The sequence below is a fragment of the Drosophila virilis genome, chromosome 4 (assembly GCF_030788295.1).
Source record: "Drosophila virilis strain 15010-1051.87 chromosome 4, Dvir_AGI_RSII-ME, whole genome shotgun sequence".
Lineage (NCBI taxonomy): Eukaryota > Metazoa > Arthropoda > Insecta > Diptera > Drosophilidae > Drosophila > Drosophila virilis.
Genome location: NC_091546.1, coordinates 2,402,187 through 2,414,863, shown reverse-complemented (window position 1 = coordinate 2,414,863; position 12,677 = coordinate 2,402,187). Strand labels below are relative to the sequence as shown.

Here is a 12,677-nt window from a genome sequence, read left to right as displayed (position 1 = left end):
TTGGCGTGTGTGGGACATGCGCTAAAATTTTATTTGATTTGACACTTAACAGTGGCTGTTAGCGCGATTTGTGTGTGTGTGTGCGTGTGTGCGTGTGTGTTAGTGTGTGTGTTGGTGTGCGACTTATTAAGGACTTCCTGTTTGGCCGTCAGCATCTTTTGTCGCGACAACAGATTAATTTAACGCACTGCAGTTCAATTTAGACGCCATTTGGTACAGTTTTTTGTTGTTGTTGTTGCAATTTTCCTTTTTGTGTTTTCTTTTTTTATTTTTTATTTCAATAGAATTTCAATTGTTTTATGTCTGCCTTCTAAAGTACACAATAATCAGTTTAATAATAATAATAATAATATAAATTAAATAGTGCTTAGTTTCAATTGCCTGCTGCGCTTAAGTATCGTTATCGTAATCGTAATCGTTATCGTAATCGTAATCGTTATCGAAACAGAGTACGTTCTTTTATGTATATGAGAAATACCCTTGCAGGAGTCTATAGAATTAGGCATAAGAAATTTAATTACATTTTAATGAGAATCTTTTTTATAACGCGTCCAAATAAAGTTGAAATTCTTAGAAAACATTCTGTTAATGAAAGCTTAAAAGTTTATATTGGCCCCCTTTCATTGATTTTTAGAAAAAACAATATGAAATATATTTTCATAGATCGCACTCAAGATATATTTAATCTAAGCTTTGGAATAACGCCAAGAAATGCAATTTTGTTGAATGTCTTGAAAGAATACTCAGGAATTTCGATCTGTGAACCCATTCCATATATTGCGCTAAATCCACGCAATTGTGCGGAAAGCATGGAAAATATGGATCGAATGTGTTAAAGCAAGCGATTCCTGGAGACCTTTTCTAAGTAATTTAAGCCTTAATTGGAAATTGATGTGTGTAACCTTGTGAAATATATTACAATAGATCATTTTTTTTACTTTTGACCAAAGGGAGAGATTTTCACTTGAATAGATTTCTAGGAATTACTATATAATTTTGAAGACGTCAGCTAAACTTAAATATTATTTATAATATTCAACAATGGGAATATATATATATATATTATAGGAATATTAGAATATAAACAAAGTTTAACTTTTTGAGAAAAGCAGGAAGAATTTCGAAGAATTTCGCTCAATGCAAAAATAAGTGAAATTTAGATAATGTTTTTTAGATGCCTGGCGATATTTAGTATACAACTTATATTTTCAGATAATTTTAAATTAGTTAGTTTATTTTAGAAATTTGTCAATATTCGGATTCCTCATCTCTTTCCATTTAGAGCTCTCCCAAGTATTTGAGCTTCTGCAAGGATATTTCAAGAGGGTTATCTTAAGTCTGTGCTGCGCTGCAAGGGTATTTAAGCTTCGGCTAGCCGAAGTCGCTGCTCTGCCTCTCTATTTACAAGCGTCTAGCGCCTCAGTCGCGGCTGTTTTCTATATACAACGAATACTTTATACACTGCCACCCGCACGCTTCAGCTGTTGCGGCTAACAACTGTGACGGGCTTCAGCTGCGGTCCCGGCGAACGGGAGCTGGCCTCCCCGTGCCCCTGCTGCAACTGCTGCTGTAGATTGGGCGAGGAGGGCGGCTGGCCGAGATGCGTCATGTGCGGCTGCGGCGCCGGCGCCGTTGGCATCGCTGCGCTCAGCTGCCTCTGATGCGCCGCCAGCGCAGCGGCAGCAGCATGCTGATGCAGCAGCTGCTGATACTGCAGCCGTTGATACAGCTCCTGGCTGCTGGCGGGGCTGACGAACGGCGGCGGCGGCGGTGGGGGGCCCGGCGCTGGGCAGCCAGGTAGCAGGCCCGCTGCCGCTGCCGGACTCTTGGGCGCAAACGGATTGTAGCGCTGATACATGCTGGCCAGCAGGCTGGGCGCCGCCTGGGGATAGGTGAGGAACTGTCCGAATTGTGGATATGCCGCCAGGCCGGGAAACATCGGTCCGATGAGGGAGCGCTTGAAGGCCGCCAGGCGGGAACGGCTGGCGGCGGTGGTGCGACGTCGCAGCTTGCCGGTGGAGCCGCCAATGAAGACATCCTCCGCGGATGGATCCAGCATCCAGTAGTTGCCCTTGCCGGGATCATCGTAGTGACGCGGCACCTTCACAAAGCACTTGTTCAGGCTGAGATTGTGCCGGATGGAATTCTGCCAGCCCTGTTTGTTGTCCCGATAATACGGATGATTGGTCATGATGTACTCGTAGATGCCATTCAGGGTGAGACGTTTCTCCTGGCTCTGTCGGATGGCCATCATGATGAGCGCATTGTAGCTATACGGCGGCTTCTCGTTGCCCTTCTTATCCTTGATGGGTTTGCCGTCCGTTGATTTCGTCTCCGAATCGTTATCACATTCCACATCCTCATCAGCATCGCCATCTCCATCCGCCTCTGCATCTACATCTGCATCTGCATCTGCATCCGCATCTTCATCATCTGGTTCGTCCTCGGCGGCGGGCGGCGCTGGCGACATGGAGGTCACATCCAAATCCGATTCCACGTCGCTGTCCGGCTCCGAGCCCAGCGGTGAGCCATTGTTGTTGTTGTTGTTGTTATTGTTATTGTTGTTGTTGTTAAACTTTTGTGCCGCCTGCTGTTGATCCTGCTGCTCCCGCTGCTCATCCTGCTCCACCGTCTCCGGCAATATGGCATTTATCGAGAAACTGGACTTCAGATGCGGCGTCCGCGCCATTTTCATGAGCAGCGTGGCCGGCGTCAGATTCAGATTCAGATTCAATGCGCCGACGGCACTCAGATGCGGATGCGGATGTGGATGCGGATGCGGATGCGTGTGTGGTTGCGGCTGTGGATGGTGTGTGTGCGGCGCGTGATTGTGTGGATGATGATGATGTGCGTTGATCTCGTCAACGATTTTCACCATTTTGCACTGCCAATTGTTGCAGAATATTGTTTTGCTTTTTTTTGTTTTGATTTGGTTTGTTTTTGCTAAAGCTGCATTTTAATATATTTTTTTTTAGTTGTAATTAAATTTATATCACAGCGCAGCAAATTGATTGAATGCCGCCCACACGCGTATTCAAATTGGGCACGTTTACGTTTCTGCCATTCGCCGTTGGCCGTTTACCGTTGCACGTTTCTACCGTTGCTCGTGTTCACACGTCCGCTGCGCTGTGGCGTTTTGTGTAGACTAACAAGAATTCGAACAAAAATCTCAATCCAGTTGCTGCGCCTCGCGGCCTTTTGCTGCGAGCGCCGCCACAGCCAATGGCAGCTGTGGATTCTGTTTGCCCTAGCACTCACCCTCTCTTGCTCGCTCGCTCGCTCGCACGCTCAGCATACGGCATACAGCGTGCTCGCTCACGCACGCTCTTAGCTGGCTTGCGCATGTGTGTGTGTGTGTACAGATTTTTAACATTCGCGCTGCTAATTGCTGCTGACACGACACGAACACGCCGGCGACGACGCCGACGCCGACTGGCCTTTGTTTTTGGCTTTTATCGTTTAGTTAGTATTCGTGTGTGTGTGTGTGGAGAGTTGTTAGGGGAAGGGGGCAGGCAGCCGCCACGGCTTGGCCGCGTTGTGGGTTGCATTTTGATACGCCAGGTTTTTCGTATATTCTGCTCTTTTCGCAGCAGCTGCCGCATTTGTAACTGTTTCTAACTGTTGTTGTTGTTGTTGTGAAGGTTCCTTTTAATGGTTTTCTTGTTTTCACACACACACACACACACATATGCACACATATGCACACATGCTTTTGTTTCGGTTTCGGTTTTTGCCCCCTTTCAGAACTCGCAGCGTTTAATAACTATGTGCGAATGCTTTATATAATGTTTATAAAACAGCACTGAAAACAAATACAATGCAAGTTCTCCTGACAAACAGCTGCAGAATTCGAGTTCTAGGTCAAATAATATAGCTTAATATAACAAACATTAAGTCAGGACTACAATTTTCAAAGAAGCTGCCAGAAATCTTGAAAAAATTATTAATTTGCGATTTGTTATAAATAAAATAAGATTTATTTCTCTGTGATTAATAATAAAATAAAGTTTAAGCTACACAAACTAAACGTTGCTGTCAAATTTGAACCAGCTACTTGCCGTTCGTTAGTTCAACGCTTCGTAGCAACCCGCTCCAAGAAGCTCTCACTGTGACTAAAAAAGCCACATTCGGCTAAATTAATTTTATATATGATCTGCGGCTAATTAACTAACGATATTTTGTCAATAACAATAGTTAAACTATTTTTAATGCGATTTAAAGTATTTTCTTTTTTTCTTTTTGAGCAATTAATTTAGCCCATTAAATTCCAATTAGCCTTAATTCCTGCTGCCAAACTGTTTAAGTATACAAAAGTCGTTTTTAACATTTACAATTCAAGCATTTAAGCTGCATTAAGCATTCAATAGATACAAAATGCAAATGCTGTCGTGCTGCCTAACAATTCGATGCAATTTGCTGCAATCGTTGGTTTCGTGGAATCTTTGAGAAGGCAGCGGCAGCTGTTGCCATTCGCAAGCCCGGACATGTGTCCCGCTCGGAAATGCAATCATTTTGTAATCATAATAATTGTTTTCGCTCTTTGGGAGGGGGCGTGAACTCAGCTGTGCTCGTATCTGTGTCTGTGTGTGTGTGTGTGTGTGTGTGTGTGTGGAACATAAAAGAAGGACAACGCGCTCTGATTGGAGCCAAGTGCTGCCAAGGTGTAACATGTTTTACCTGGGCACAAAAATAAGCCAAAAGGAAACTAAAATAAAAATGCAGCGAAAACAACAACAGCAAAAACTACGTAAGTAAATACGTCAGACGCCATGTTGGCCAATTGTTGTAGTGTGTGGATTGTAGCTGTTCTTCTGCTTCTTCTTCTTCGGCTTGTTAAGCAGCCCGCAACGGAATGCGGTCGGCTTGCATGTGTGCGTGCGTGTGTGTGTGCATGGCCCAAACTTATTGGACGTTCGCCTTGCGTGTAGAGTGGAGACATGCGCGCAAAAGCTCCACACACTCACGCTCTCTCGCTCTCGCTCTCGCTCTCTCTCTCTCTCTCTCCCACTCGCGCGTGCACATATAAGCTTAATGGGGGCCCGCAGGTCAAAACAAAATGGCGCACACAACGGCATTTTAATTGCTGGCTGCACTTTCTATCGCGTTTTTCAATTGATTGTGTGTGTTTTGAATTATTGTTGTTGTTCATTGTTTTGGTTAGCTGCTTGCCACAGTTTCCCGTCTCCCCTTAAACGGAGTATATTGGCTTTAGAGGCTATATAAATCTACGAGCGGGTATACCTCGGCCCTGGCCGTGCTAAGCATTAAAAAAATTCTCTCAAAGATTTTAATGGAATGAGATGGAATTTAGCGAAACCAGATTGAGTCATGTTAATTGCAGAGCAAATCACAGTTTGAAAGAATCTTAAATCCTGTGCGGATCAGCAAAAGAACAGTCGAGTACACTAAAGAATCTCTTTCAGCTGATGTGATAACTCCTTTCTTCCTCATTTCGTTTACATTTCCCCAGATGTCAGTTGGTTGATGTTTAGCAGTTCCAATGTTTTTTTTTTTTTATGTTTAACGAAATTCCAGTGAAAGTTTTCAAAATGTCTATGACCAGTTCTCTGACGGTCCTGCTGCTGATTGTCAACATAATGCTCGTAGGTCCTCCGTCCCAGATATATCAATTTATAACACGGCTTAGTTGCAGCTGATATTGCCGTACAGAACGGAGGCTGCGGCTATACGTATGCATGCTCGCACGTTGCGAAAACCAAAGGAGCCCTTGGGGAACGAGGCATGGGACAAGTCCACGCAGAGTCTGAAAATGTATCCACGCAGGATGCGTGCCAAGCAGAGGATTGCCTTTTGGGCGAGGGCCCAGGCCGCCGCGGCAGCTGAAGCAGCTGGAGCAGCAGGAGCAGCAACAGAAGAGGCAGCTGGAGCAGCAGGAGAGGCAGCTGGAGCAGCTGGAGCTGGTGAAGCGGCTGGAGCAGCAGGAGAAGCAGCTGGAGCAGCAGGGGGGACAGCTGGAGCAGCAGGAGAGGCAGCTGGAGCTGGTGGAGCAGCAGGAGCTGGTGAAGCAGCTGGAGCAGCAGGAGAGGCAGCTGGAGCAGCCGGGGGAGCAGCTGGAGCAGCTGGAGCTGGTGGAGCAGCAGGAGCTGGTGAAGCAGCTGGAGCAGCAGGAGGCGCAGGAGAGGCTGCTGGAGCTGCAGGAGGGGCAGGAGGGGCAGGAGGGGCAGGAGAGGCTGCTGGAGCTGCAGGAGGGTCAGGAGAGGCTGCTGGAGCAGCAGGAGGGGAAGGAGAGGCTGCTGGACCGGCAGGAGGGGAAGGAGAGGCTGCTGGAGCAGCAGGAGGGGAAGGAGAGGCTGCTGGAGCAGCAGGAGGGGAAGGAGAGGCTGCTGGAGCAGCAGGAGGGGAAGGAGAGGCTGCTGGACCAGCAGGAGGGGAAGGAGAGGCTGCTGGACCAGCGGGAGGGGAAGGAGAGGCTGCTGGAGGAGCAGGAGGGGAAGGAGAGGCTGCTGGAGGAGCAGGAGGGGCAGCTGCCGCGGCCACTGAAGACACAAAAACCCCAAAAGGTACCGCTGTAATGCACAAGGAACTAACTGTGTCCATACCACGATTCGTTAAAAACGAAAAAGGCGAATGGGTGGTCACCATTTGGGGCATTACCTGGGGCAAAGTTTACCAAGATACTCGATTTAATATGAACAAGCGTTTCACAATTCTACGGCAACAGATCGAGAAAAATATGGTTACGGATTATTATCCAAGGTTCGTTCGGTTTGCCGATACCCGATTTTCAAGTCGATTAATTCAGTTCTCATTAATCCAGCTTCACCAGTCTGAGCACCGTCTGCGTTGGCCGCAGCACAATCTACAATTTGCCCAAGGTCATCGACTACCTTCAGAGATTGGTCTATACCAATGCGCACAAACATCGGCCCATTTGGACAGGCCTCAGGCGACAGATGTATCTGCAGGGCAACAGCGACGAGTGCCATTCACCAAAAATAATCAGATGGCAGGACTATATGGATTGTGCCCTGCGGCGCAATCAAAGAATGGAATACCTGATTCCAAAGTATCCGCTGCATCAAGTTGGCGCCACATACGCTGGCACCGAGACAGTCAAGCGGCGTTCTTAGACAGACCAGAAATGTACATATATCAATGTGTGTTATGTTTATATGAATATGTCGATCTCAATGTATATCGCGTTTATATATTTATGCTAATTTTCTTGACTACAGTGAGCATTCGATATGATGTGCGCCTATCACAATGTTATCTTATCTAATAACAAAACGATCTTATTCAAAAAACTATTGTTGTTAGTTTTGGGTTAAGATATGGCGAATATATTGAAAGCTTCTTCTAGCGGTTCACCCCACATCATATACGCGAAATGCGTTCCCAATTAACTCTGTTGTTGACAGCCAGAACTTGTTGAAGATTTCAGAGCTTAAGTATGACACATAAAAGTGTGTACATACCAAAGCGCAAGGCTCTATCCTTAAAAATTGAGTTCCTTCCCCATTTTCAGGGAAACTGGGAGAGGTATTCAAAAAGTGAACTATTCCCAATCCAAGGTTAAGGGAACCTACATATCAATTTCTAAGTACATCGATCGTATAATCCTCGAGCTTTGCGCCTAAAATCAAGTCTCCAAATGAAAAAGTGAACTATTCCCAATCTGTATTTACCTTAAGGGAACCTACATATCAATTTCTAAGTACATCGATCGCATAATCCTCGAGCTTTGCGCCTTAAGTCAAGTCTCCAAATCAAAAAGTGAACTATTCCCAATCTGCATTTACCTTAAGGGAACCTACATATAAATTTCTAAGTACATCGATTGTATAATCCTCGAGCTTTGCGCCTAAAATCAAGTCTCCAAATCAATATTTATCGCTTTTCGGGGAGAAAATATAGATGAACTAAATCGCTTATATCGATAAACCAGTTCTGAGTATGCCTCAAAGAGATATATATATAAAATGTCATGTCGTCAGCTTTGTAGTTTCCGAAATAGTCAAATTGATAAATCCTTAACAGGCTAGCTCGATAGAAAAAAACAGGAAGCCGTATTTAAACGACAAACAAAACGTCGAATTTTTCATTGACAAAAACTATGGAAATGCAAACAATTTGCTTGTAATACGCGGCTACCGCACATCAAATACGCTAAATCAATACGACGGATTATAGAGTATTCGAGAATCGGTCAACGGGCAGCAAGAGATATTTTCCAGGGGGCGAGAGCACTTTACTAATCAGCCAGATTTATGGCTGGCATTTAGTTTTGTTAGTTTTTCGTATAGACAGTTGACATGCATTTGATATTTGCCCAAAGGGCCAAATAAATCCTTGGGCATCTCTCAACCCGTTCGCTCGGGCCCGCCCTTGCACCGCTGATCGCGATGTCCTTCCGGGTAGACATCGGCCCGGTTTATTTTGATAGACTCAATGGCAGTTTAACCGCAGGATTAGCTTGTTTGTCCGGCGGATCAACGCGACGGCATGCAAACAGAGCGGCGGCTACCTATGCGTGGGCGTGTCCGACTACCTGGCTTAAATGTCATATATATGTGTGTGTGTGTATAGGCTATGGGCTGGCGGGTAACGGGTTAAGCAGGACATCGGCTTCCGTTGTTTATATTGTCTGTTTACATGGCAGGCAGAAGGACCCAGGACTCGAGTCGCGCACAGTAGCCACACACAATTGAGCTGCAAATTGGTCTTACCTACGCCCAGGACTCGAAAAGAGTTAAGCAAGGATTAGATATTCCTTGGACTTAGCGGACTTAGCTTAGCGCGTATTAATCTGATGTTCGTGAAACTTGCAACTATTTTTCACCCTAATCGCCGTCGCTTAGCCATCCAAATATTTTCCAACATCAGCGCGCGGGATTTGTCTCGATTAAGGCCAGCCAGCCAGCCAGCCAGCCAGAAAGGGTTAAGGCCCGAACGGGTTAAGGCCCGAACGGGTTAAATGAAAACCCTTGCGCTGACATCTGATTTCATTTAAGGCGCAGCAAAGTCCATTTAACCATATACCCTGTTTTTTTCTTTGTCTAGCGTTTGGGGCAGAGGGCGGAGGTTGGCCAACAAATTGGCCAAATTTTGTTGAAATCACGCACAGCAGCTTTTCCGGTCTATGGAGTCCTTTCGCAGGACAGCGGACAGTTGTGGACATACCCCCCTCCCACTTCCTCTCTCTCTCTCTCTCTTCTATGGCACTTGTTATTGTTGTTATTATCGTGCGCTTCGTTTTGCAAATAAACAGCCAAACGAGTGTGCTACAAGTGTGCCAGAGCAGAGGGTTGAATGCGGTGAGAGGGGGGGGGGCCAGGGGCAGGGGCTGAAGGGGGAGTTTTGGTGGGAAATAGCGTATGGTTAACGACGGGTGGTTAACAACAGCAGCAGGAAGTGAGCTTAGAAGATAAGCTCTGCCCGGCTGCTGAATACCCTACAAAAATTAAGCTAACAATATGCTATACCTAGGCTGATATGTAGAGTATTAATTATTAATCTATTATTATCCAAGTTATTTTTATTATTATTTTATAATTAAATTATTCCTTTTATTATTTATGTATGTCAAATGTTGATGTTATGAGAATTGCATAGAAAGGTGCTATTTTTTATTGCTATCGATTTAAAATCGAATCAAATCGCAAATATTTTTATTATCCATTATTTTTGCAAGTCTTGATGCTATGAGAATTGCATAGAGAGGTGCTATTTTTCTAATTACTTACAAGTGTACTCAAGTCGCACTAGATATAATTAATTTTTTTGAAGGTATCTTCAGTTTCTTCTAATTTAAATAAAACTGACTAAAATTTGACCTCGGCTAGGACAATGCTTGTTGCTTTGCTAGCTGGAATAATATTTATGCCTCTTTCCCAAACATTAAGAGACTTTCGTTTAAGCGCAGCGCAACGACGCCTCAGAAATATAATAAAAATAATAAAACTGCTGTGTTGCCCAAACCAACCCAACCCTCTAGCCACCCGCCACTATGTTAGCACCCCTTTTGGGCTAACACTTGATAATTGTTGACAATGTGTTATAAACTGATTTACACGCATTTAACGAAAAGAAACACTGCCAAAACTCACGCAGCGCCAACACCAACATAAGCAACAGCAACAACAATGTGGAGAAGGTTGTTAGCGTCGACGGGCAACCGCTTAGATGTCATCGTTAGCTGATGTTGCTGCTGCCAAAGGGAGATCGGAATGGAAATGGACAGGGACAGGGGCAGGGGCAGCTGGTCGCGTGTGCCACGCGAGGGTGGCAACTTTAAAGGGGCAAGCATGATTTGTGTGCCATGCCGAGCCGTGCTGTGCTGTGGTCTGGTCTGGTCGGGTGTTGTTTGTGTGTTAATGAACTGCGTAACAATTAACAGCAACAACGAGCACAAATAAAGCGCAACAGCAGCAACAATAACAAAAAAAACAACAACAACACCCAAGAAGGGCCCTGCTGCTGCGGCTCAGCTTAAAAGTCAGTGGCCACGCACACGATTCCCATTCCCATTCCCATTCCGATTCCGATTCCCAATCCAAATCCCACTCCGTTTCCACAACTCACAAGCTGAGAAGCTGCTGTTGCTGCGGGTTCATTTGCGGATTTATTGCTGCATAATCGGACAACAGAAGCAAAAAAAAAAAAACGAAGCAAGCTCTTGGCTGAACAATGCTCGACGGGCAGATACCCTGTGCAATGTTCCAAATTTAGCTATTTTCTAGCTACAAGTGAAATTGTCTTGAATTTATCTATCTATCTATTTAAACCTATTAAGCATTTGTATTAACTAGTTGCGCTTGGAGTGCTATTCCAGACGATTTCATGTTTCGATTAGTTCTTTTACAATATTCTCAGAGACAATCAAATAACTGCTTGGCATAAATGCAGAATAAATAAATAAATTCAGAGTGGAAACAGAATAGTTAGACAACCTTCTGCCTGTTGCACATGCTTGCACAATATGCCCGCGTTAAACCAAATTATGAAGGCTACAGGGTATAAGAATAGAGAAAGTGAAAGAACATACCCTGGCTTGGTTGATTATGCTGGTGCCGTTTGGTCACTTGGTTCCACTGGCCGCTGATCCAAATCAATTTAATTGAGGTCCAGCATGGTGGGCCCTTTGGCCCGTCCTAATTTGTCTAATGTGTTGGCAGTCAATGGTTGCCCCTTGCCGAATGCCCACTGTATCAGTGTGAAATCTGTCCAATGACATGGGCTCTATCCGCAAGATCTGCAAAGGAAGCTTGGGTTACCAAGTGCAATTGAAAGGATGCCGGGGCAAGTAGACAAAATGCACAAGCAGAAGTTCGACTAACAGACAGTCAACATTTCGCAAAATTCCGATTGCAATTGTTGAAGAATTCCGATTAAACGTAATAGTTAATTAAATAGAGAGTTCTAGCTAAAGAGTATATCCATTTGTTGATTTGATCAGATTATTTAAATTAATATTATGCGTTAATAACAAGCTTTATTGATTTTTTAGTGACACCGAAGTTTTTGTTAATTTCGCGCCAAAGTGTGAAAAATGCACGGAATGTGGCAGCAGAAACTTTATCGTATTTCCCAAAAATGTTCTGTATTTAGTTTCAATTAATACTTAAAACCTTTATGGCATTTCTTATTATTAAGAATAAGATTTTGTTAATTCCACGTGCGGGGGTGGAAAATTCACGGAAAGCTGCTGCATAAGACTTATCGGAATTTACAAAATACGTCTGCTGTTGCTATTATTAATCACAAAAGTTGTATTCGTTTTTTAATAGTGAAATATATTTTTGGCTAATTCCACGCGTAGCTATGGAAAAATCACGGAAAGCTGCTGCATGAAACATATCTAATTTATCATGCGAACAAATGCAAACATATTTTCAAGAATCTTTCTCATTTCTATAACATTTCTCACAGCAAGGAAAGTGAATACTTTAAACTGGCAGCTAAGACTGGACGCGAGAAAAGCCGGGCTCCGCTCGCTATTAATTGCAGGGCATCTACACGATTTGATGTTTAGCTAAAGCCTTGCCTCATTAATGTTTCACCCGGCTCTTACTACCTATAGCACGATTTATGGAACTACTCGCCAAGGCTATGGACGTTAGTCATATGAGAATTTATAGTCATTTATCGTTGATTTATGTCTTCGGCTCTGGCTGCCGGCGACCCACAAAACTGACACTAAGCAGCTGAGTTACGTATTTAAATTTTGCGACACCATCGACCATATAGAAGCTATACCAGATATGGATGGGAAGCCTTGCAAGTTTTGGTCGGGCGTGTCACCTATATAGTGCTGGCACCCCCCTACCTCTCCCGATCCACCCCTCCAACGTGCTTCATGCGACCGCAGAGTGACCACAAAATGTGTTTTTAATTGAATGCGATGTGCGGCGGCTGCCCGGCTCGGTCAGACCTCAGATGAGGGCAAATGCACATTCAAATGTTTATTAATAAAATAATTGTTAACCCATGGCACAAATACTAATCAAATAATGGCAACACAAACGACAGCAACAACAATGAAAGCGCAATGAAAATATTTGACAACAAGCAAGAGTGCTACGGTCTCAAGTGTTCGACTAGCGGATACCCTGTGCCCCAGCTGTCCCCTACTATAGATATGTACTCTAGAGTAACTCAGGTATTTACAGTCTGATCTTTATCAAATTTTCAGGGATTGAATAGGGCATGCTAAG

At 44.4% G+C, this 12,677-nt stretch overlaps 2 protein-coding genes across 3 annotated transcripts; one reads left to right on the top strand and one right to left on the bottom strand.

Annotated features, from left to right (window-relative positions):
* Positions 1-264: 264 nt before the first annotated feature.
* slp2 (sloppy paired 2) lies at positions 265-3,162 on the bottom strand. The gene has a single exon (XM_002059229.4). The coding sequence runs from the start codon at positions 2,876-2,878 to the stop codon at positions 1,478-1,480; it is 1,401 nt and encodes a 466-aa protein (XP_002059265.1). The 5' UTR covers positions 2,879-3,162; the 3' UTR covers positions 265-1,477.
* Positions 3,163-5,466: 2,304 nt separating this feature from the next.
* Positions 5,467-7,261, top strand: LOC6635691 (uncharacterized). Of its 2 annotated transcripts, none has more exons than XM_070209243.1 (3): positions 5,467-5,603; positions 5,648-6,717; positions 6,779-7,261. In XM_070209243.1, the coding sequence occupies exons 1-3, from the start codon at positions 5,517-5,519 to the stop codon at positions 7,089-7,091; spliced, it is 1,470 nt and encodes a 489-aa protein (XP_070065344.1). In that variant the 5' UTR covers positions 5,467-5,516; the 3' UTR covers positions 7,092-7,261. The 2 variants fall into 2 exon arrangements, with proteins under 2 accessions (XP_070065344.1, XP_002059264.2); XM_002059228.4 differs by having other exon boundaries at positions 5,476-5,603; positions 5,654-6,717.
* Positions 7,262-12,677: the final 5,416 nt, after the last annotated feature.